Source organism: Gadus chalcogrammus, chromosome 23 (genome assembly GCF_026213295.1).
Source record: "Gadus chalcogrammus isolate NIFS_2021 chromosome 23, NIFS_Gcha_1.0, whole genome shotgun sequence".
NCBI classification, from domain to species: domain Eukaryota; kingdom Metazoa; phylum Chordata; class Actinopteri; order Gadiformes; family Gadidae; genus Gadus; species Gadus chalcogrammus.
Window position 1 is genome coordinate 4,951,318 of NC_079434.1, and position 25,040 is coordinate 4,976,357.

At 44.5% G+C, this 25,040-nt stretch overlaps 2 protein-coding genes across 4 annotated transcripts; both read left to right on the forward strand.

The window, feature by feature from the left end:
* Positions 1–2,996: 2,996 nt before the first annotated feature.
* LOC130377109 (type-1 angiotensin II receptor-like) lies at positions 2,997–17,694 on the forward strand. 3 transcript variants are annotated; one of them, XM_056584088.1, is made up of 2 exons: positions 2,997–3,048; positions 15,429–17,694. In XM_056584088.1, the coding sequence occupies exon 2, from the start codon at positions 15,542–15,544 to the stop codon at positions 16,625–16,627; it is 1,086 nt and encodes a 361-aa protein (XP_056440063.1). In that variant the 5' UTR covers positions 2,997–3,048; positions 15,429–15,541; the 3' UTR covers positions 16,628–17,694. The 3 variants fall into 3 exon arrangements, with proteins under 3 accessions (XP_056440063.1, XP_056440061.1, XP_056440062.1); XM_056584086.1 differs by lacking the exon at positions 2,997–3,048 and adding an exon at positions 8,242–8,456; XM_056584087.1 differs by lacking the exon at positions 2,997–3,048 and adding an exon at positions 13,354–14,048.
* Positions 17,695–17,784: 90 nt separating this feature from the next.
* On the forward strand, positions 17,785–23,738 carry cpb1 (carboxypeptidase B1 (tissue)). The gene is made up of 11 exons (XM_056584085.1): positions 17,785–17,874; positions 18,498–18,573; positions 18,938–19,062; positions 19,425–19,518; positions 20,243–20,344; positions 20,632–20,736; positions 21,122–21,232; positions 21,353–21,443; positions 21,691–21,893; positions 23,224–23,308; positions 23,541–23,738. Exons 1-11 carry the CDS (start codon positions 17,810–17,812, stop codon positions 23,726–23,728), a joined length of 1,245 nt encoding a protein of 414 aa, XP_056440060.1. The 5' UTR covers positions 17,785–17,809; the 3' UTR covers positions 23,729–23,738.
* The last annotated feature ends 1,302 nt before the right edge of the window (positions 23,739–25,040 follow it).

Sequence of the window (25,040 nt, forward strand, 5' to 3'; positions counted from 1 at the left end):
ATAAAAAAACTCTGAGGCCGCCAACCCCTTCTAACTCTCCGATCGTCTGAAGAGCAAAGCAGGTTTCCATGAACTAGCAGAACACGTTTTACACAAAGAGAGGTTTACACAATGTTTACACAAACAGATAGGACCAACACAACCAAGAGAACATAGGATCGTGCACATTTTCCAGGAGGTCCTGGCCAATGTATGCGTGTGTGCGTGCACTGTGTGTCTCCGATAAAATCGAATATCAAAAGTATTCACGTGGGAGGTTAACATCAGTGTACAAGAAGGCAGAAAGGCCTGGGTCCGGTATCTAAGAAATGTGTTATAGACAAATCTTATTAAACAAACAGGAAGCCATCGGGAAGGCCTGCACCAGGCCTTCCCGATGGCTTCCTGTTTGTCTAATAGATTTGTCGTCTCCAACATGTCCTTTTCGTGTGTGATTAACTGAGCCCTGTGGCTACATGGTTTTTATGACCTCAGGTCGACCGAGGGAGAGGTCAACGGTTTCCGTGACGTTGAGCTGGATTTAAACCCTTTGGTGAACACCAGGATGTGTGCAGGTCTCAACTCCTCTCTCGGTGGGCATGTAAATCTCTTACAGTTACAGTTTAATCACTCGTAGCTCCAGATATTCGCTGGGAGCACACAACTTTTAATGTGAAACACATGAATACCCTTCTCTCTCTTGCTTTCTATCTTCATGCTCCTGCAGGCATTGCTCTTTCCTGTCCCACAAACACAAAGAGTCATACACAACCACACACGTACAGACACACATAGAAACAAGGTGGCACTCTCACTGTGACACCCACACACAAACATACACACACAGAAACATGGTGGAAATCTCACTGGGATACACATACTCACACAAACACACGCACACAAAAAAGGTGGAACTCTCACTGTGACACATTCACACAGACACATAAACACACACACAAACAAGATGGAACTCTCACTGTGACACTTTCACTCACACACACTGGCACACAAATACACACACACACACACACACACACACACACTCATACATACAACAACAAACATGCGGGTGAACTACGTTGAAACGTACACCTGCACACACACCAGCGCACCCACACAATCACGCACACACAAACAAGCACACACAAACAAACACACATACACTTCTACCCAGAGCCTAGCTAACAGGGTTAACACATTCACTTGTTTGATATAAACACACAAACACACACACTCCCACACCCACCTAAACACAATGACACACATCCAGAACCTAACTTACAGGATAAATTCATTCAGTTTGAGGAAAGATGTAAATATTTTCCTGGCCTTGGCTACCCCAGTGAGATGGCTCCAAGGTTGTCCTTGACACCTCAGTACGCAGGCAAAACAAACGCCTTCTCTCAGCCACAATCGACCCATCGCAAGTACGATGGGGGGGTCCTGAAGCCCTCTGCAGCGGAGGAGTCATTAAGGATGTTCACAAATAACAAAAGACAGCATGATATGCTGTTGACTTCTTCAGGCGCTACGCTCATTCAACAGATATATTGTTTACCTATTCACTAAAGTACAACCCAAGTCCTTATTGCTATTAAAGGGATACTTCTCCGATTCAGAACCGGCGTTCTACCATTATAAAATTGCTATTGTAATAAATAGGGTTAGGGTTAGGGTTAGGGTTAGGGCTAACCCTAACCAAGGCTCCCCTTGGCCCAGCTTTCCTGATCTAATTTTCTCCTGAAATGACGTCAAATGACGCGTTTGACTGCCAACTTTGCTTGCCTGCTAGAAGGGCCGAGGACTACAAACCACTGGTTCCGCAAATTTGTGAGCCCACCAATAAGGAATGAGGGGAGGCGGGAGCTCGCATATGAGATGTAAACACAGCCAAAGTGGATTTTGAAAATGTATTGTTGGATTCTGACATTCAGGGCTATTTGTACGAGCCAGAATACAGCCAGGAAGAATTGACACAAATAGTGAAGGAGGAGAAGAGGCTGCACCTGAGCAAGCCTTGCCTGTTGCCGAGGACGAGGAGACAGAGCGCGCCGGTTTGCTCTGTTCGCCTATAGACACTGACACAGAGTCCCTGTGCTGCAGCGAGTTTCAGCGATGCCAGTTTCTTCTAGAATAAATGGCTGAATCTGGCGAGGACGGGGCCATGTGTGTAACCTCTCACCCAGGCTTTATGCCTCATCTGAACAGTAGGGTATTGGATACATATTTACGGACCCTGAAAGTGAACTGGAAATGCCAGCCAAAGCCCGCCGGGAGAAACAGAGGTCTGAGCATAGAGAAAGTGCTAACACATTGGCTACAATTGTTTTGAGTCCCAGGGAATGTGAAAATGTAGTTATCCGAAAGTAGCCAATCTTATTTGCAGAGCATAGGCTACGTTACGTTAGCTTGAAGTCTGTGTAATGCTATATCGGTTACTCAAGGCATAATTAATCTTGCTTTGCTAATGTTGTTCTCTTTCTTTCTTAGACAGTATCGGCTTCCTGTGTTGTCCAGCCCATCAGAGCTATTTACCCAGCACAAGATGGGCAGTATCATGGCTACCAGGAGATAGTAGATGCTCAAGATGAGCTGTGACTATGTTGACTCTAGCAAACGCACCCTACACGTTTTAATTTTGTAAATAGTTCATATTTTTTTATGAATAAAACTTCTAATTCATGTTGGTTTTTGTGATTTGTTTACTAACCCAAGTCCTGTTATACTAAAGAAGACCTACTGCATAAGATAAACCGTTATTTCAGCTGGGGAGAAAAGGTTGAGTACAAATTGATATGCTGAGCTCCTGTAATTAGCAAATGTTTTTATGCTGTACAGTCATATACAAATGATGCGTTTGAAAAAACGAGAGCAGAAGTCTAAACTAGTCCCCGTGATACACAGGGATATGTTAACACAAAGTTTGCTCGCGCTACCACTCGCGCAAGGACCATGGGTCCTTCCCCCTCCAAACGGAAACAGGCGGGCGGTGCAGCGAGCACAATGCACCGCGGTATGTGGAGGATTTCTTACTTTTGAGCCAGAGAGACACTTTCTGCCTTTTCTCAGGTTAGGATGAACCGATTTTAATTTTCTTTGCACATTTATAATACATATAGTTATATACTTCATATAACCTTCATATCTCCACTGGTGAAGAATCCCTTTAAACGATGTCTGCATTTGAATCCAGAATATGTTGGCAACGGCAGAATATTTTGGTGTTGGTATTGTGATTACTATTGGTAGTCCGTTTGTAGTGCGAGCAGTATTGACCAATCATGTTTCAGTTTGCTTTAGTTGCATGCAAGTAAATAGTCAGTTTGGAGGACAACAATCTCAGAACCCATCGGTTATCATCTGACTACGATTCAGCTTTTTATAAGCTGTGATACAAATGTATAGATATTAGCCAAAATGTTGTCTGGACCTGAAACACCTTCAGAAGATATTTAAAATAATGACCAGCACACAGAGAAGGAAGTCGTGGCCTGAATATCCATTATCCAGCTACACAGGATAGGAATATTTCCCGGTTTCCTCAGAGTTACACAGATACAGATGATAGCCAATGAGTTACAAGATTGCACAATTCAGAATCGAGTTAACTTCGTAACTCCCTCTACAACTGAAAAGTTTTGTGACGGCATTGAAAGTGCTATCAAGCCGGGGACTGCAAGCGATGATCATAACACATTTTAAAGATCAATAATAATTTCATCACTAATTGTTTGCATCTCATTGTTGTTTAACCTTAGACCGTTTATGACGTGGGATTTGGGAAGCTTTGATTACGGCCGGGTTTCTTCAGTATAGAGAGGCAGATGGACATGAGGAGAAGCAGGCACAGGATGGAGAGAAGTGGGCCAAGCATCAAACGTTGGCCTCCACAATAGACCAAAACAACTTTGATTTAGCGTCATTGGTTTACAAATGTTATGAAGCCGTATTTTTCACATTAAGCGCACCGCCGTTGTTTGAGATATTTTTAAAAGGCAGGGGAAGTTATGCATATTTGTAACATTCAGGGTGGTCATTGAATGGCCATCGATGCATTAGTCCATATCCAAAACTCATTATTATTTAATCTTTAATACATTTCAATGAAATAAAACCGTCCAGAGGAGACCTCTCAAAATATATAACATGGAGATGAACCAGCTACTGGGTTCGCTTTGTATAAAAAAAATGAACTCCAATTCACTTAGAATGGATAGAGTGTCGATAGTCACTTCTACCAGGGCTTCACGACCAGGTGGTCAAGGCTGCCGCTGTCTACACCTTTGGCGATTGGTGTTGTGGTGTTGATTTACAGTTTTCTTATGGATATCCGAAAACTTTATGTGTCAGAGAGGTGTGACTTTGAACTGGGATTGTCCAGAGCCAGTGGTGATGAGAGCACATTTCAAGACAGGTGAGGGGGATGGGAGTCATGGAGTCAAATGCAAAAATAGAAGTACAGGACACAATAGAAGTACACAAATGTCAATAGTGTATTTCTCTAACCAACTCTGGTGGGGGATGCCAAAATAAGCAGGACTGGGGGAGCCGGCTGACGGTATTTATAGATTGTCTCTTTTAAATTATCTGCTTCGCTCAGTCTTTTGTCGGGTTTCAGTAAGACAGTGAAATTCCATCAAGGAATTAATAGAAGAAAATACTTAACAAAATACTGTGTTAACCAGAGAGAAGGATATGGGGTTGCTTTCTGACTTGTTGAAGGGACTTGGCTAGGGCTTTGGTGTCGTTTGTTGTGATGACAGAATGAGGAAGTGAGCGCGCAATGCCGCCGGAGAAATTGGATGGGAGTTCGCCATGGAAGATTTGTAAATAAACTTTTCGGGGTGTTTTGGTTTCTCTGCAAGCCGGAGATTAGATTACATTAGAATGCCAGAACATGTTTCCCACTCCCCAGCATGCTTCTGAACAACACAACATCGGCTCTCGCTCCTGCCTGCCGGCATGACTCGGTCAAATGCAGCACCAAAGCAAATCGCTTTACTCCTACATTGGTCCTGCACTAATGTCCTGTATTACAGAGATATAACTCATATTATGGATCATATGATCTCAGTCCTAATGTCTTTAATAAATACTATAACTTTATTGAAATACTTTAACCAGCTTAGATATACCTCACAATTAAATACATTATTCAAATGGCTATTACTCAAATTAGTCAACAAACTCATAATGAATGAAGATTGGTTAAAATATAAGTAACACAACAACGTAATTGATGTTTTTGGATATTGAATGACAAGCATTGGCGGTATTTTAATCGCTAAGACAGCGGGAAGTGACGCAGTGGGGCCCGCTGTCAGTCACTGGTCTACAGTAAACTCACGGTCATCCAATCTAACACGGTGTTGCCTTTCATTGCCAGGTGGCCATGACCACAGTTTGACATTTTAAGGTTCTGCTTTCTTCAACGGCTGCATCTCCTCCCTGCAGCAGCCCACCACGTGTGCATTGGTAATTACCTCCAGTAAGTCAACAATTCATTCTACTGGGGTTGAACGGAGAACAACACGCCTAATCGTGTTCAGAGTAATTTGATTAGCGGACAGCAATCCCACTCTGGCTTCCTCCAGGGGGTAACAACACCAAGGTCCAGCCACTTCCTGTTGGTCGAGGCCTTTACTCACAGCTTTAACACGGTCACAGTGGTTAAAAGAGTAGAAAGTTGTTTAAGTGCCACAGCTTCCCCTTTTTAGTGGCTGCATTAGTAGAACTAATCAAACAAAAAAACTAACTGCCAATTTCGGTTTGGCAATCTGTAGCTACCTATAGAAGAATATTCATATTTATCTACCAAGTGAACCATCCAAATCTCCATGTTAAATCTCAATCCATCTGTTGCTGTCCCGCCTAGACAATAGTAAATCACTGCTGTGTAATGGAGTACTGTAATAATATCCTGTGCCCAGTCGCACTGACATATTTGTTTTTGTTTGCGATATGTCGTTTTGAAGATGCACAGCCCTGATATTAACTGCCCTGGTTTTCACTTCCATAAGCGCTCCCCGGGATGAGATGATTAGCGTGGTTAACTCCTAATAAAGTTAAGACCCAGTACAGCTTTTGGTTGATACCAAAGTGCAGGTGATGGTGCCTGTGACAGGATGTGCCATCTCTCTGAAGTGATAAGGTTTTTGTTGTTTTTGTCCCTAATGGATTGATCCTTATCATCCAAGGAGAGTTGAGGATTTAATGGCAGACGATCATAGTGCGCAGAGGTGTAAATGGCCCTGTTGCTGTGTGTCACAACTTGATATGCTGACGCTCTCCACTCCTTCTCTCTATCCCTCTCTCCATCTTGCCCCCTCCCTCTCACTCATTGTCTCTCTCACTCCGTGTGTTTCTCATTCTCTGTCTCTCCCTCTTTCTGTCCCTGTCTTTCACTCTCTCTTATGTTCTACCACTGTCTAACCTTCTGTTTTCCTGTTTTCTCTCTCTCTCTCTTTTCAGTATTTCTCATTATCTTCTCTGTATCACACACGCACTCTTTTTGCACTCTCTTCCACTGTCTCTCGTGTTCTCTCTCTCTCACGGGTTCCCTCTCTGTTTGCCTTTCATTTCCTATCACTCTCTATTACTTCTTCATCTACTTTCTAAACTTTCCTGTATAGAAAGAAAAAAGGATAAATACGAGAAGCAACGGTAAGCCAAACGATCCAACATTGTTAGTAAACTAAACGCTCCTGAAAGAAGCTAGTTGCTACTTTGAACTTACTTGCCCCCTTGATAAGAAGCTCGAGACTTGCCTAATGCCATGACCTCGGAGCTAAGATCACAGGGGGGGAGACGAATACCTGTGAGGCTTGCACCGTCGGCGGGTGTGGCCAAATGATTTAGCCGGAGATGGGTGGGGTTAGGGGGGTGACAACCAATGCTGCCTCATCCGTCAATGTCCATCTCTGTTGGCGCAGGACATCTAGGCGAGGGTTGGAGGTAAGTAGGTCACCGTATCGGCACCTGTCACCTCGCGGGGAGACAAAGGGGGCCATTGAGAGACAAAGAGCTCCTCAGACTCCAGCGGTGACCGATGATTGTTTGCCGATGCTAATTATAGACACTTTTCCACAACAGTTTGGTTCTTAAGCCTCCAGTGATAGACGCATCGTATTTAGCTCCAATTTAGTCCATAAATCAAATGTATTTTTTACTCTTCAGGGATTTCACATTCCCCACCTGTTCCCCACCGATGAGTGATGCAGCGCTGTTTAAAGACAACTTAATGTAGTCGCAACTAGGAGATTGTGGTGGATGGATGCTCCCACCAGTATTGTCATGCATGTTAGGTGTCAAGTGATTGTTCTGTCGCACACGTATACATAGTACATGAATGTGTATATGTGAGGGGAGTGCGCACGCAGACACACACACACTTTCACAGCATCAAGATGGGAGTGACAGCTGGATGACAATGGAAAACTCGCCTATGCTTAGGAAGCTCGGCAATGCAGGGTGTCCATCGGTAACCCAACTCCAAGACCCTGATCCCCCACCCGCCCCCTCGCCTGTCCTGCCCCCCGACATACACAAACGGTCACAGAACTTTCACACCCTGGGTCAGGTGGCTATCAATGTTGTGAATGTTGAAGACAGGTCGAACAGAACCACTGGACAGACTGTACTGTTGTGAGATTTGTGGGTGTTTTTCTGTTTGTATGTGTGCGCTTGGTTTGTGTTAGTGTTTTCATAACACTTTTAATGATGGAATGGACGCTGGAGATTGTGAGAGAGAGAGAGAGAGAGAGAGAGAGAGAGAGAGAGAGAGAGAGAGAGAGAGAGAGAGAGAGAGAGAGAGAGAGAGAGAGAGAGAGAGAGAGAGAAGGGGACAAATTGTGCAATAGCATCTGTGTTTTTATATTTGTGATTAAGCACAATAATAAAGTATGTGTGCCCGTCTGTGAGAGAGACTGTGTTTCTGCATATGTTCCAACTAATCGTTGAGCTGACACCTGAAAACAAGCCAAACATTTAAAGTGCTCCAATATTGTGTCTCTGAGTGTGTAAAAAAAAGAGAGAGAGAGAGCAAAAGAGAGTGGTTGTGTGTGTGTGTGTGTGTGTGTGTGTGTGTGTGTGTGTGTGTGTGTGTGTGTGTGTGTGTGTGTGTGTTTCTTTGCAAGTCTGTAAAAGAGAGAGAAAACTAGAGGGAGAAAAAGAGCACAAGAGAGGGGGAGTGTGTGTGTGTGTGTGTGTGTGTGTGTGTGTGTGTGTGTGTGTGTGTGTGTGTGTGTGTGTGTGTGTGTGTGTGTGTGTGTGTGTGTGTGTGTGTGTGTGCATGAGTGAGTGAGTGAGTGAGCAAGTGCATGGCTTGTGTGTCAACCAGTGTTCCTGCTTGTCTGGCTCCTCAAGTTAAGTTGACTCAGAGTCAGTCCCAGGCTCAGCGAGCCGGTCTTCCTCTCTATCTCTCTGCCTATCTCACTCTATCACCAGCATCAACAGCCCTCCGGTCTCAGCCACTGCAGGTAGGAACTTATTTTACCAGTTAATCCACAGCCTCTTATTTTGCTTGTTTTTTTTTAATTTGTTGAAGGTTGCGTTTACTTTCACTGGGTTAGGGTCAATGAAGCGGACCCGAGAAGCGATGTCGGAGGTGGACTGAATTGAAATACGTTTAAAAGGTTTTGACGTGGTAACCGAAGCCATCTAGCAGTCCCATAGATTGCGTTAAAAGCTTGTTTTTCTTTTGGTGTCATTATATTTAAGCGTATCTCTGAAATCTTTCTGTTCATTGACTATTGTATTCATTCTATGAATTTGACTATTATCAACGGTTGACGCTTTTATTCCTCTCACATTTATATCAACCAAGCTTTTTTCAAGCAGCATTCTTTGCGTCACCTGTTGCTTCGGTGAGAGTCACACGTAGTGAGTGTACACAGAGAGGGGAAGAGAGAGGGACAGTAAAGAGTAGACGACCAAACAGTGGGGAACCAGCCGGAGCTATTCTCTCATCCCCCCATTCACCCACGGAGCCCCCCCCCCCCCCCCCCCCTCGAAGCGGAGGAAAGGCTGGGACAACTTCCTGAACAACATTGTCCCTCTCTGTGTGGAAGAAGTGATTCCCTAGATGGGGGTGAGAGAAAGAATGGGAAAATTGTATATAGAATAGCAAGGGATTAGGGAGGGAAGAGGAAGCTTATGAAGAAAGCGATAAGTAAGTGTGGGTTGGAATTACAAATGTTCCGGAATATACATTTATTGGGCTGCATGACACTGAAGACAATGGGGCCGAAGAAGTGAGAAGAAATCCTGGATAGCGACTTGAACTCTAAAGGTTCTTGTGTTGTTAAGTGTTGAGATTTGCTCAAAAAATGTCAAACATTATATCATCACACACTTTCATTTGGGCTTTGGAGTGCGTCGGGACATTGGTTCATTCGCAAATGTCCCTGTGGACACGGCACAGCGAGTGGGAACAAGGTACCAGCGACATAGCACAGTGAAGGGAAGTACTGGGGGTTTCACTTTGCATAAACAGTGCAGGAAGTGATGGCATGGACTGCATGGACGGGTCAAACGTCACATAAACAGCAGTAGGCAGACGAGGTTTCTCAAGCCAATACATCCATTAACCCGTGTCCTGCAGTCCGTCCGCTGGGAATCTCTCTCCCCCTCTGTCTCCCTCACTGTCCCTCTCTCCCTCAGTGCACCCACCCCCCCCCCGTCTCAGTCTCTCTCTCCCTCAAAGGCTCCATCGCTTTCTCACCGTCTTTCGATGTTTCCCACTGTCTCCCAGTATCTCTCTCTCTTTCCATATACAAGCACTTGTCTTTGTATGTGAATAACTAGCTTTCATGTCCAATTATTCTCCTTCCAGCGAACCCAGGGTATCTCTAAGCTAAACTTTGTGACACATGTATGTTTTATATACCTATATAAATATACACCACTTGTATATGGAAGTCTATGCGTTACCGTTTTGTGATGTTGCGTAACACGGCTACACATGTGTTTTGCGTTACACAGTCAATTATGCTGCTGTTATTCCAAAGGAGAGCTAGTGCTTGGCTGATCCTATTGTCTTCCAAAGGCCTACAGGTTGAGCAACTCTTCAGAGAGACTGCCGTAAGATAAGACAAGGAGGAAAGGGAGCCGGGAATTCAATTGAAACTCAAATCACCGTAGATTTGAACACCAGGCATGCATGCAACTATTCTTTGCATCTAGCCATATATACATTTATATTCACTCAGCTGATACCAGTCAAAATATTGACCGTGGGGTTAGTGTGGAAAATGGGAATTATTCATATTTAATTAAAGGTGTTAAGAGCTTTGAGATTGCAGCAGAGTTAACAGCGGTGATTTAGTCATGTACATTAGTACATTGGCTTACATATTCCAAGCGATATCACGCGTGATGAGGAAAGGAAGGAATAGTGTGAAAAGAGAGGGAGAGACGCACACACACAAAGAGAGAGAGAGAGCGAGAGTGTCAGTGCTAAACGAGAGGTGATCATTGTTTGATAGTGTGCATAAGGGTGGTGGCGGCGGTGGGCCTGCCAGTAAGATGAAAGCAATGGTATCATGGTTCTCAATATAAATCATTAACTCCAGCAGATTGACTTTTCTTTTTTTGAGGCCATTGCCTCTTTTGCCAGCCAGATGGTGGTGCTCATGTCAGTGTATAAAATAAAAGAGCGGCCCTTAGATAGCTCTGTTGATGGGAACCAGGCTTTGAAATCCACTCACATTCTAACCCCGATTCAATCAAATTCAGGACTTTTGCCCAAACGGTTTAAGCCTGCCATGAGTCTCCCATGCTCTCCAAAAAGTTCTGTTTTTACTTTTTGGAAATATGTCGCTGAAATCGCCAATGGGAACGGAATGTCGTCCATAGTGGACCAAGTCCCAGTTCATGACGGGGTCGTCTTAAGTCAGCCGCAGGTCGCTGTATATTTCAAAAAATCCTATTTTTTGTTAATGTGTGGTTGTCACTGGCGTCATGATGCGTCCGCTGTTGTCTCACTTTGGGGACATTTCATGTTTACCGACTACGGGTGATGAAAGTAAAGTGGATATGTGCCTTCCTGCCTGCCGTCACCCAGGCTTTATGGCGGCCCCTCTGTTATGCGGTGCCCTGTCCCTCGGCCGACTCAAGGGCCACACGCTGCACTAAATCCGGCTTCGTCCGCTCAGGACCAACCTTTTATGACGCTCATTTACATTAGGATGGCCGCTCTGATACTTTGATATACAGAGCATTGGCTGTGAGTCTCTATGTGCCGAGTGGCGTCCCACCCCCGCCGTGCGCACGCACGCACTAACAAAAACAAACACACGCCGCTCACCTTGTGCATCTGCCTCATGGAAAAGTTCTACCGGTCAGGAGGCTAGTCCTGGCGATACAGAGGGGGTCCGGTGCATGTTAATCACAGAATGCCCTTATATGGTCAATGGAAGTCTTTAATTCAACTGTGATTGGTTGTTGTCTGCTTGTAGAAATCACATTGAAGGGCTGCAGTTGACTATAGTCGTTAGTGAAACGAAAAATGTGTGAATTTCATTTTCATCAGAAAACAAACCTCCTGAGTGTTATCCATGATAGGCTTGTGGCAATGTTCAAAAGAAAAATACAAAATAAATGGTGCAACTAATTGCAACACATTAAGCAATACTCTAAAACGTAACGGCTCTCAAGTAAGGGGCGGATTTAATTTGTTCTGCGTTCTTTTTTTTACAAAGAATCGGTATGAGGATTTTGACGAGCAGACCCAGATATATTCTATTATTCTGTCCGCCTTTGCATCCACACAGTCCCCCAAACTAAACTCTCCACACAGCTGCAACTGATATGGTTGTTGCTCTAGCGCTAGCAGGAATGCTCAGAGGTCCAAAGGAATAAGGTAGATTATTGACTCAGAGTGGAAGTAGGTCTCCTGAAGTATATTTGAACTTCCTTTCATTCAAAATTTCCAATATTTAAATGAACTATTACATTCATGAATATTTTCTTATCATCAACCAGATGACCTTCAGAATATGGACAGCGCTAAATATAGTGTAACATATACTAATCACACACACACACACACACACACACACACACACACACACACACACACACACACACACACACACACACACACACACACACACACACACACACACACACACACACACACACTTTATATAACGGTCTACTGTATGAAGTAACATTACTGTACATTAATCTGGTGTGCCTTGCATTGAACCAAGCCAACCAAGCTATTTGATTACTTGTAGCAGTGGTTCTTTCAGGCCCACATCAGGATCTCCGTGCGAAGGTCATTTACATGTTACAGGTCAGCAGGTTGAACCGGAGGGGCTGTGGGCCAAGCAGCTCTATACTAGAATGCCATCTTGTGGCATAATGGAGGTCTGAATAATAATAATAAATAGTAATAATAAGTACCTCATTAACAGTTATGGCTGTTGGTGGTATAACGTATTGTACGCTAGATATATATTATTTGTACACTGCACAATCATTTTAATTCAAACGTATATGAACCATATACTGTGTTGTACATTACCTACATGTATTTATAGTAGGGCCCGACCGATATTGATTTTTGAGTGCCGATGCCGATGCCGATTATTTTCAGAGAAAAATTACGATTACGATTTAATCGGCCGATTAAAAAAAAAATAAAAAGAATATAAAATGTAGTTTTTGATACCTTAAATAAATATAATTTAAACACTTTTGACGAATATGTGAATTGAATGCAGAACCTTTGAGTGTTTTAGAATACATTTACAGTCAAAAATTAGTGTAATTTAAAATGTAAAATAAATAACTAACTCCCAATGTGCTGCGCTCGTGAGCAGTGACTAACACGTGCGTGCTGAGCAGTATGGTCTCACCGTTAGAGTCTACAGTATAACAAATTAACATGGCCTGGGACCTAAAGAAAAACAGGCACAACATGCTCAAACAACGCGTCTTGTGTACATTGGTGAGGTGAGCGCGCAGCTGCCTGAGCGAGCGTGCTTTCATGTTGTACGGTAAAATTCCATCTCCTCTTTTTTACTCCAGCTAAAGTTGTTAGTTAGCTAGGCGAGTAGGAGCGCAATCCGGATACTAAGTGCAATAACATTTCTAAAAAAATAAATAAAAAAAAAACGGTTGTAATCTGCGTCTTTTTGGCAGATGTCGATTATTTTCAAAAAGGCTATAATCGGCCGATTAAATCGGCAGGCCGATTAATTGGTCGGGCCCTAATTTATAGGTAATACTCATCCGTATATAAATTTCAAATTATTTACCACTTAGTCACTTGTCCATTTATATATCAAATTTAGAACCCAGGCTGGGAGCTGAAAATCATAGAATCATACCAACCTACTAATCATTCATTATCATACTTTGTCCTTTAACTTGGTGTTCATTGGTAGCTTTACAATATATTCTAATGTAAAAGTAGGCAGGGACGCGGGAAGTGGGGGTGCTTAGGGTGCTGCAGCACCCCCCTGGCGGTCCCTGGCTGTAACTGCAAGTGAGAACGTTTTCTGAACGAATCAATACTTTTTTTTTTTTGAGTAGAATTTTATCATACAACATGATTATTCATGGAATTATTGACATCCACCCTTTTTGTTATATTTATCATATTAGCAATTCATTATATTTAGGACATTGTCTGTGTAGGCTGACGTAGTGACGCACAACGCAGAACAGTGCTGTGTGCGCGAAGGGAAAATTCGAAAAGTCAAGCTTGTTACAAGTGCAATGTGTCGCAGAAAATAAGTATTTTCAGATTTTTTTGGCACCAAGAGGGCAAAACTTTGCGATCAAAACACCAGCCGGACATCCAATTCCCTGCATTCCGTATGTGACCTGTCCATAGCTCAATATGGTACTATGCTGATTTTACATAAGCATGTTGGTGTTCAACATCTGTTGTAGTGCAAAACATTCTAAAACTGCTGTAAAATGTTGCTGGCCATATTAATAGACACGTTGAATGTTATCGTTTTGATTTTGGAATCCTGAACGAAAACTGGTTGGCAAAAAAAGAGGGACGGTTCACTTGACGGAGAACTCGTCACCTTCCTCATATCAGACAACTCGTAAGTCTGGATGAAAATGAAGGCTTTCGTTTACTGTCACTTTCCTTTGTAAACCTTTAGAAATAACCTACTGAATTCTTGTTATAACGCTGTGTATAATCCCGGACCGCAACAGCTTGTCGGCATGTTGTTAGTGTGTGCAATTCAGCACAGTATCAGCCGAGTTGACTCTAATTTCCACATTGTTTACTTGCTAACGTTTTCGAATAACAGTGGCTAGTTGGCAGAGTTAGTATTTTTACACACCAGTAAGTGTTTATCAGAGCGGAGCCCTAAATGTGACGTCACCCGTCATCTCGTCTCTGTAAACATTGGATGTTGCGCAGCATTTATTATGACGTCATTATATAGACTCTCTCTCAGCACCCCCCACTCGGACTGACTTCCCGCGTCCCTGAAAGTAGGTGTAATATTGTTAATAATAGCTATGGTATAATATAACAGAATATATAGTAAAAGAAATAGAAAGCTCCCTTAGTGTTGGTAGCCTATATTAGGCTTGTGGCAATATTCAAAAGAAAAATACAAAACAAATGGCGCAACTAATTGCCTCACATTAAGCCATGTTCTAAAATGTAACGGCGCAGAAGAAAGGGGCAGAATTTTTATCTCCTAGTTGTTCGTTCTGCCTTCTCCACAAATGAAGCACACGGAGAGAAAGGAGTCAACGATCCCCGGGGATAATTTTCCACAGCGTGCAGGTTGGGCTTTTCTCACCGAGAGAGGTTTCGACAGAGCCGTCACCACCGCCGCCCCGCTGGCCTGTTTGTTTAGGTGTGCGCTGATTAGAAGTTCACATGCTGCGTATCTTAGCACACCGAGGGCTCGGAACGTGACATGTCTTTTACAGCGACTGGAGCCGGAGCCCGTTTTTTTTCCCTCGCCCCCTGCTCTTCGGTGATTCCGAGTTTAATGGCGTTGCTATTTGAGCACGTACTTTGCCGCGCAGTGTTCATTAGCGCAGGTCGTAACGCGCAGCCTAAATGTTCTCCTTCCGGGTGCCGACGGTTCGCCCAGATGGACGGCTATTTGATGCCAACGCTGTACATTTTTACTGTCCCCATTCATTAGCGAAGGGCCGTTTCAAAGGGGAAGAAGTAACAATGCTGACTATGTCTATATAATATTTAAAAGGAGCTTAAGTGGAATATTGAATTACGTACAGCATCTGTTCTTCCGAGGGCTTCTTATGTTATATGAATAAAGCTAAGCGTCACAATAGGTTTTAATGTGCTGGTCCATAATGAGCTGGCATAGGGGGGAGCACTTTCAAGGGTCCGCATGTGAATTAGCGTTTATGGGCTGTAACGGCAGTAACCATGGCTCTCCCCCTTGACTGTCGCTGACATTTTTCTTTTTTGTTGTGTCTTTCTTTCCTAGGACTTGCCGAGGCCTTTCGCCCGAGGCCCGTATCAGTCACAGACAGACAACCCCCCGCTGACGGGCACCCCCTGGTTTTTAGCGGCCCCAGAGCCCAACGGCAAGCATTGGAAATGGCGAACATGACAGCAACGGCCTCCGAGGGGATAGAGCTGACCTGTGGCATGTCCGGGACGCACAGCTTCATCTTCACCCTGGTGCCCGTGGTGTACGGCTTCAACTTCGTCATCGGCGTGGTGGGCAACAGCATGGTGGTGGCGGTCATATACCGCTACATGAAGCTCAAGGCGGTGGCCAACATCTTCGTGCTCAACCTGGCCATCTCCGACCTCACCTTCCTCATCACCCTGCCCATGTGGGCCACCATCACGGCCACCGGCTACTACTGGCCCTTTGGCAGCTTCCTGTGCAAGGCCTGCGCCGGGCTGATCATCTTCAACCTCTACACCAGCATCTTCTTCCTCACCGCCCTGAGCATCGACCGCTATCTGGCCATCGTGCACCCAATGCGCTCGCGGCGCTACCGCACGGTGGGCTATGCGCGCATCAGCTGCGTGCTGGTGTGGATCTTCGCCTTTGTGCTCAGCGTGCCAACCGCGCTGACACGGGACGTGCACTCCATTGTCAACGGGACCACGGTGTGCGGCATCCTGCACTCAAAGGACGCCCCGAGGCCCGACAACCTGCTGCTGGCCATCAGCCTGATGAAGAGCCTGCTGGGCTTCTTAGTGCCCTTCCTCATCATCATCACCTGCTACTGCCTGATCGGACGGGCGCTGATGAGGTCCCGGCACATCCAGAAGAGTGTGCGTTCCCGTGACGACGAGGTGCTGCGCATGCTGGCCGCCGCCGTCCTGGCCTTCTTCCTGTGCTGGGCGCCGCACCAGGTGGTCCACTTCCTGCAGGTGCTGAACCAGATGAAGGTGCTGAAGGATTGCTCCATCTTGGAGATCATCGACACGGCCATGCCCTTCACCATCTGCATCGCCTACTTCAACAGCTGCGTCAACCCCATCGTGTACGGCTTTGTGGGGGCCAACTTCCGCAAGAACCTGCTGCGGTTGCTGTGCTGCGCACAGCGCGGGATCCCCCTCCCCCATCCCAGCATCAGCTCCAAGATGAGCGCGCTGTCCTACCGCGCCAGCGAGGCCCTGAGCCTGACCACCAAGAGCAAGACCTCGTCCGCCGACAGCAAGTGAGGACGGGACTGGAGCGAGGACGGACTGAGCCGCCCTGCACTGGCGGAATGCGATGCTTGTAAGGAAACCCCCCAACTGTATTACTAAAGCACTGAAACTCCAGGAGAAGACAAGCCCACAGATGTTGCATGTTGTGTTCCTGTATATTCTATATGACGTAATTCCAGGATACCTAATTAACCGTACACAGCACTAGGGTGCGGTCACAATCCTTATTTATAAAAAGTGAAACGTAATAAATATGTCTGCCAGACTTACCCTTGCTAGTATATTGGTCCTGTCTTACTCATATATACAGCTAACGAGCCATCATACCAGTGAGAAATTAACTTAATTGTCCAGTAGTTCAAAATGAGCACTAGAAATATATATAGCATGGTTCATTGTATACTGCAAGTTTTCACCGTGTCAACCTAGCCAGAGTGATGATGCATTGACGTTATTCCCAATGCTGTGTTCTTTGTGTCTTTAATGGTCAAATGCATGCAAGTATGGACGTGGAAGACCACAGGCTCACTGTTGCTTTGTGCTCCAACAAATTGGAAGCCCAATACAATCGGATGAAAATGATACACAGTATGTTGTTATGACGAGGGGATATGTTTATGTGCTTTATTTTTATGTTCAATATGCTGTGCTCCCGGTGGCAGTGTTGAGGTGTAGGTGTACGTTGCATACTGAAATTTGACTTGCGGTGTTAAGGAAGTTCTGGAGAAATAGAACGTATCGCACAAGCACTCCAGGCAGGGTGTTTTGCTGTCCATATCTGTGGTGATTGCATCTTTGTTGTATTTAAACATGTTCAATGTTGATGCTATAGTGTTGATACATTTTTTTGTACTTTTTTGTGTGATTGTACAGTTTGTGAATATATGAAAACATAAATAAAAGGTAAATACATGTACAAGGCTTGGTGGTGAGGCGCTGGCTACATCAACAATAAATTATGTTGATTCTCTCGAGTGGGCATTCAAAAATAGGTGACCTTGGTTCACACAAGGAAAATATTAGTTAATCATTAAGTGAGCATCTCATTGGTGCAGCCAATTCCTCTGAAGAACACATGCAGGTGTGCAGGACCTTCCCTGGGGAGAACTACATCGCTGATTAGGATTGGGGACGGACGCAGGGACGGGGACTATAAGAGCGGACTGGATTCTGCCCCAGCTACACTGTGCAACGATGAAGGTCTTCCTGCTGTTTGGATTGGTGGCATTGGCCCTGGCCGAGGTCACACGCTTTGAGGGGTAACATTTCTGATCAGATTATAGAATGGAAATTAGGTAGAATATATGTGCTGGAATAATATTCCTCTATAGCAACTAACTAAATTATCATGAGTATTTTATATATTTTTTTCTCCTAATAGGTAAGGTCTAGCTTTACTTAAATGTAGGGTTAGGGTAAAGTCTAGCTAAATTTAATTATAGGGTTAGGGTAAGGTAAATGTATAAATACATATATGGATAGGGTAAATTAAATATACAAATAGGGTTAGAGTAAGGTATAGCATAAAAGGTAAGATAGCTAAATTTGTACTATTTTTTGCATTAAATGTTTTGAGATCTACACAAGTCGAGTTACTATATAGATGATGTATCATATAGCCCATGATAATGCCAATAGTGCTATTGGCATTATAAAATGGCATAGCAGCAAAATAACAGAAATGCAAAAGAGTTTTATGATGAATGTTTAGGGCATAAATAATTCTTCAAATAATTCCAGGAATTGGCTGCTTGTTTAAATACCCATTTATATTAATATCTTAAATATGTGTGTGAAATAAAGGCTCCTCAATAGAACAACATTTGACTGGTTCCTCTGAGTGGTGTTCGTATTTAGCATCCTTTTCTTTTCTTTCTACCAGGGAGAAGGTGCTGCGCCTGAAGCCTGTGATGGACGAACACGTCGTGCTCATTAGGGAGCTGGCTGCCAGCATCGAGGTAGGGCCATCTCTTCACACCATGCCTTACCTTAGCGGGAGATTCTCACTCTGCACAGGGGACAAATTGGCTCGCTAAAGGTGATGTAGGCTAAATTGGATCCATTTTCTCAGGTCATCCGCACAATTTGTTCACAACTTGCACCGAAAACAGTCCAATTCTCCCTCCACTTTTTCTTAGCTCATTGTAGACATAATAGGCTACGTATCCAGTCCTTTTTTTAAGGATTGGACAGCTCCCTATAGCTACAAATAAACCCATACCTGAATCGAAAACTAGAAGGTCTTACCTGCCTCTTTTGACATTTTGCTTTCGGAGGGTCTCGGTTTTGCGTTCAAGTGTTGGCCTATGGCGCCCCCTGCAGGTCGACTTCTGGAGCCCCGACAGCGCTGAGATGGTGACCATCGACATTGATGTGGACATCCACGTGCCGGCCGCCTACCTGGACCTGGTCAGCACCATGCTGCAGCAGAGCGACATGGAGACCGAGTAAGGCAGGGTGTTGTGTGACATGTTATCCCCTCTCCTTTCCAAACATTGCAAAGGAATCCTAATCCTCATTTCTTTTCGATGCATTGCTGAAGAGAGCTGATGAAAGTATTTTTTTTTTCTGTCTAAATGCTGTGCTGGATATGCATGAGGTTGTAATCTAGAATAGACTAAAAAAATACTTCATTTAATTGCATTATTTCGTTATTTTGCTGACATTGTTATCCAAAGAAACACAGGCTGCAATTAATTTAGATACATGTCATGATGAAGCAGCAGATTGGGGGAAGACCACTTGCTGGATGATGCCTACAGTGGACTGTGGACATTAGGGACTCATTGTGGTGCTGTGTGGCCCTCAGGGTGCTGATTGAGGACCTCCAGGTCAGCATCGATGCCCAGACCGGCCCCACTCCCAGGACCCACAGCTACACCAACTACAACAGCTGGGCAAGGGTAAGACATGCATCCATCGATCACACCACTGCTTTCACATTCTGCATTGACATGACATTTCTACTCGTATTGTGCTATATTTTTTTTTTGTAGTCTAACTGCATATTCTAAAGAATTTATTATTATTAATTGAAGTTTTTATCACTTTAGTGACACCTTCATTTCCCATCTGGGATTAATAAAGTACTTGTTACCTTATCTTATCGAATAGATAAGATATGATAATTGTGATACATTCAGGGTATCTGCAGATTTCAGCAAGTCAAATTTAAAACTTTTTAAGACCTTTTTAATACCACCTTGAATGAAATTTAAGACCTAAAACATGCAATGGTGGGGGGGATCCTGCTGTATTATAACCCAAGCATAGCATGTGTGTCACTCAATGAGACTCATTCACCTACCCATTGCACGCAGATAATCATTTATATATGCAGCTAGCAAGAAAGAAGCCTCTCTATATGTCCTTCCTGAAAAGTCCAACGAGAAAAATAATGCCCCGACAAATTTAAGACCTTGAGTTACAGTATTTAAGACCAGCATATAACATTTGGAACGAATTTAAGACTTTTCAAGGCCTTCAATTTAGAAACATGAATTTAAGACTTTTTAAGACTTTTTAAGGATGCGCCACCCTAGATACATGGATCTCACTCACAGCACCGTTTTGGATCCTCCTTGTCCTTCTGATATCTGATAGGACAATCTGTGATCTCCATTTTAGGTCCAGTCTTGGATTGCCGCCATCTCCACCTCCAACTCTGCACTGATCAGCAAGCAGTCGATCGGCAGCACCTACGAGGGACGCCCCATGACGCTGCTCAAGGTGTGTGCTCATGGACACCTGAGGGATATTTACTATAGCCACTGTGGTGGGGGGGACAGGTACTATAACTATAGAGGATTTACCCATCAGGCATTGCTTTCGCCCAAATCCTCCCCTTGGCGTTTACTTCCTCAACCACCCTTAATAGATCACCTGACTTTGACTTTGTACATTTCTAAAGCATCATGGCAAATAACCACCAATCAAAAGTGTGTTTGCGACAGTTTGAACTCAAGTAATTCCCATTAGCAAACAGATTAACCTAAATCTCGTCTCTCTTGGAACAGCTCGGCAAGAAGTCCAGTGTCACCAAGCCCGCCATCTTCATGGACTGTGGCATCCACGCCAGAGAGTGGATCTCTCCTGCTTTCTGCCAGTGGTTTGTGAAAGAGGTAGGACTAAAACGACAGCACCACTCAGACCTCATGCCCTCAAACCGGCCACATGATATAACACATCCAGGAGGTTGACTGCATACATTAAGCATATGACAACAACTCTATAGTCCTTGGATCAACAATGAAATGGACACTCATTTGCAAACTACAAACACCAATTAAACAAAGAAAGCAAAAAGTTGCAGCCGCAATGAGGTACATATGCAGACGGTGTTTCCCATACATCCACCAGCATTGGGTGTAGATCTTGCCCCCTGCTTCAGGACTTTCGGTAGTGGAGGTCCGCTCATTGTTGGGGCTGAGCCGGTCATGGAAAACATTTTGGCTGAGAACTTTATGGGTCTTCCCTCCACCCTAAAACAATCTTTATCTTTCCCAGGCCCTGTCCACCTACGGAAGTGACTCCCAGATGACCAGCCTGCTGGACCAGATGGACGTGTACGTCCTGCCCGTCTTCAACATCGACGGCTACGACTACACCCACAAGAGTGTAAGTTCAACAAGGCTCGAAATACATCTTCGTCAAATGGACTCCCACTCACACTGTTCTGTTGACTTCACATAAATAGAGTTACATGAGAGTAAAGTTCAGCCATTTGGGACCTTGTAGAACAGGATGTGGAGGAAGACCCGTTCCAGGACCTCGGGAACCAGCTGCCTCGGGACCGATCCCAACAGGAACTGGAACGCGGGCTGGTGCAGTAAGTCAGCCGTCTGTGAAGGGTTACATATGTCTAGACATCAGCCTCCAAGCTTATGTGGACGTTGGTGTGTTTGGTTATTTAGGCCGAGGGAAAAGCAGTCTCATTGTTTTATCCACTTGTTGGCTAGAGTAAAAACACGCGTGTTGATAACTGTTCTAGTTTCCAAACGGTAAAGGAAATTTCTCTTCTCTTAAATTTCTCTTCTCCCACATGACACCTCTGCTCGCTGGGTTCCTTCCCATAGCAACTGGAGCCTCCAGAAACCCCTGCAGTGAAACCTTCTGTGGCTCCAAGGTCGAGTCTGAGGTGGAGGTCAGGAACGTGGCCGACTTCCTCCGCAGGAACAAGGCAGACATCAAGGCCTACCTGACCATCCACTCCTACTCCCAGCTCGTGCTCTTCCCTTACTCCTACACCTACGACCTGGCTGCAGACCACAGTGAGCTGGTCAGTCCCCGTCTCATTTTCAAACCGACCAACGTCACATTCATGCACATACAATAAGGCAGCCTAGGAACCACACAGTAAACGTCGTCAAGCAAAGCACCTGCTATAACGATGTTTGATTATTTCTGATATTTTTTAACTTTCTGTAACAACACCATTATGCAGTGTAAATCCTCTCTCTTGGACTGGAGCATATATATATATGGACATATTGCTCTTCATATTGTCCAATATATATTTCTAAACAACACTTATATAAACAACGCACAAGTTGCATGTATAGATATATAAATGTATTTACAGGATGCAATTCCAGTAAATCATTCAATGTGCATGGGAGACCTTCATCCTGTGTGGGGCCCCCCATCGGTCCCATTATCACACCGATCTCTGGGATTTCTGCCACTGAAAATCATTGACTTCCTGACTCTTGATCATGTGATACCCCCCTACCCACCCCTTCCTCATAGGAAGCATATAGGGGGCTCTCTTACCACTCCACGGGGTGTACGACGACGGTGCTTAACACTCACACCTCCGCTCCAACTCTCACACTTAGATAGATCTCTCTCTCTCTCTCACTCTCTCTCTCTCTCTCTCTCTCTCTCTCTCTCTCTCTCTCTCTCTCTAAATAACTCTGAGTGTTTCATAACCTACCCTCTCTATCCAGCTCTGCTATTTCCTGTTTGAGCCTGTTGTCTGTGCCAGTTCATTTCCTGTAAACACAAGACTTCTGCTTTCTCTCAGCTATTGATTTTAATATCGGCAGATTGAAAATATTTTCATATGCTTAGCGCACTTCAGGTTCAAAATGATAAAGATTAGTGCAATGTTTCATGTTTGAAACAGAATTATACGAGGCTACATCACCTGGCATCATATATTCATGCTTGGTTATTTATTGGTTTTGGTAATACGGTGTCAAGCCACATCTGATATTAAATGTTATCTTCATAGAGGGGCCCAATACTAACCATTGTGTGAACCATGAGTATGTACCAATATACAGCCCTCCGTCCCAGTAGCCCTTTTGTTTAAGCTCCACAACTAAAATACAGAACAACTAGAATATGGAACAATCTGTGGTGTTCTCAGATAACACATCTCCTCTTCAGAGTTCATTTTAGAAACGGAAAAAACATTAAAAAGAAAAATCCCAAAACAAGGAACAAAGGACGAAAAATGTCTGGTCCTAGACATATCGCAATTTTTGTACATTTTACAGATTGATTGTCTGTTTTAATTGTTCCCAGTCTCACGTTTAGTAAGTGGCTGGATGTCATATATGTCCAGTATTAACCCTTTGTTTACTGACCTCCTCCATGGGCAGCTGAAGGTGGCTGAGGGCGCCTCGTCCGCTCTGCGCAGTCTGTACGGTACTCGCTACACCAGCGGCCCCGGAGCGGCCACCATCTGTAAGTATACAACTGCAAGAAGAGACGAGCCTCTCCACACTCCTCAGAAGCACACAGAGAGAGAACAGAGGGCTCCTTCAATGCCTGGCTTCATAATAGAAATGGCTAATTGTAAAAATAGAGGCTCATCTACCTTTGACAGTGATCTACTATACCACAATGTTCCCTTAGTATTAAGCAGTATTCATCATTTAGTATGAGTAAAATAAAAAAAGCCCTGCTCTACTCCCAGACCCTGCGGCCGGAGGCTCAGATGACTACGCGTACGACATCGGGGTGAAGTACTCGTTCACCTTCGAGCTGCGCGACACCGGCCGCTACGGGTTCCTGCTGCCCGCATCCCAGATCAAGCCCACCTGCATGGAGACCATGCTGGCCATCAAGTACATCGCCGCCCATGTGCAGGAGAACCTGTACTAGGAGAGGACCCCCGCCCCCCAGCCCCTCCCCCCCCCCCCAGCTCCTCTTTCCCTGCCAACCCAGCTCTTCTATCTCTTTTCCAGAGAGCCCACCCTCCATCCCTTCACTCTCACAGCAACCCCCCCCCCCCCCCCCCCCCCCCCACCAAACCCCGCCTCCTCCAGCCCTGTGTCCATGGTTACGGGGCACCACCCGCCATGTTTCCTCACTGTGCTTGACAGGATGTCAGGATGAGTGCAAACAATAAAATCAATGAGCCATCCCCACCTGCTGAATAATTTGGCATGTGTTTTGCATGCGTGTGTACATCTTGGGTGTTATGGAAATGCACCATCTTGTGGACACAGCTTTTGATTTGATTCTATTTAAAAAACAGAAAAGGTAGAAATAAAGTATACCATAATTTACCTTTCTATGTTAAGCATTACAAACTAAATAGTGATTATTATTAAGCAATTTCAAGATATTAATAAATATATATAATATTTATAATCTCCCTTGAATGCATAAATAAAAAACCTTATACTTCTATTCAGCCTACTTTATTCATCAAAATCAAACAAAATCAATTCTAGGGTACGAAGAAGAAAGAGCCAATGGTTTACTGTAGAGCCCTTTGTGACTGCATGGTCGCTCTTGTGCACTGGCAGTGCCCAAAAAGTGGGCGTGTGTCCATCATAAGCATTCTGGCCAGCTTCACAGTACGCGACAGCCATACTGTATCACTGCTTGCTTGGCAGTGTGTGCATTCCGCCGAGCACGTCCATCACAAGCGAAGACAAAAGGGCCAAAGATTTGTACTGAATGTATCTGAACCGAGTTCAAAGAGATAAAAAAATGCGGTTGAGGTGGTTAACTACGATTGAGATACTCGAAGGGAGTGATGATAGTAATGGTGTTTCTGTAGTTATTTGCAATTTGATTTTTCCTACCGACGTTGATACTACTCGGTATCGGTAGTATTGCCTTGCATTTCTAAACGATGAACCAAACAGTTCAACACAAAATCACCCTGGTGTTATTCATCCAAGTACTGTTATGGTACGGCGGACGTAGTACACTCTCTGTGCCACTAGATGGCGACAAGGTGTCATTGAAACGGGATGACAGTCTGCAAGCGGCCTGCGCGCTGTATGCTCCCACGTGTGTCATGGACGTGCTCCATTTTTCTTGTCATAATCATATTCACATATAGCCTACTGAAAAACTGACACGGTTTGCCATAATTAATGCATAGCAAAACATACTGTCCTGGGGGGACGACGCCGACGACGACGACGACGACGACGACATTCATGTGAAACATAAATGT

Bases quoted from the DNA above. Each gene is read 5' to 3' on its own strand.
- LOC130377109 (XM_056584088.1), top strand. From the start codon at position 15,542: ATGGCGAACATGACAGCAACGGCCTCCGAGGGGATAGAGCTGACCTGT.
- cpb1 (XM_056584085.1), top strand. From the start codon at position 17,810: ATGAAGGTCTTCCTGCTGTTTGGATTGGTGGCATTGGCCCTGGCCGAG. The intron at 18,574-18,937 runs GTAGGGCCATCT...CGCCCCCTGCAG, and splicing joins AGCTGGCTGCCAGCATCGAG to GTCGACTTCTGGAGCCCCGA. The intron at 20,737-21,121 runs GTAGGACTAAAA...TATCTTTCCCAG, and splicing joins GCCAGTGGTTTGTGAAAGAG to GCCCTGTCCACCTACGGAAG.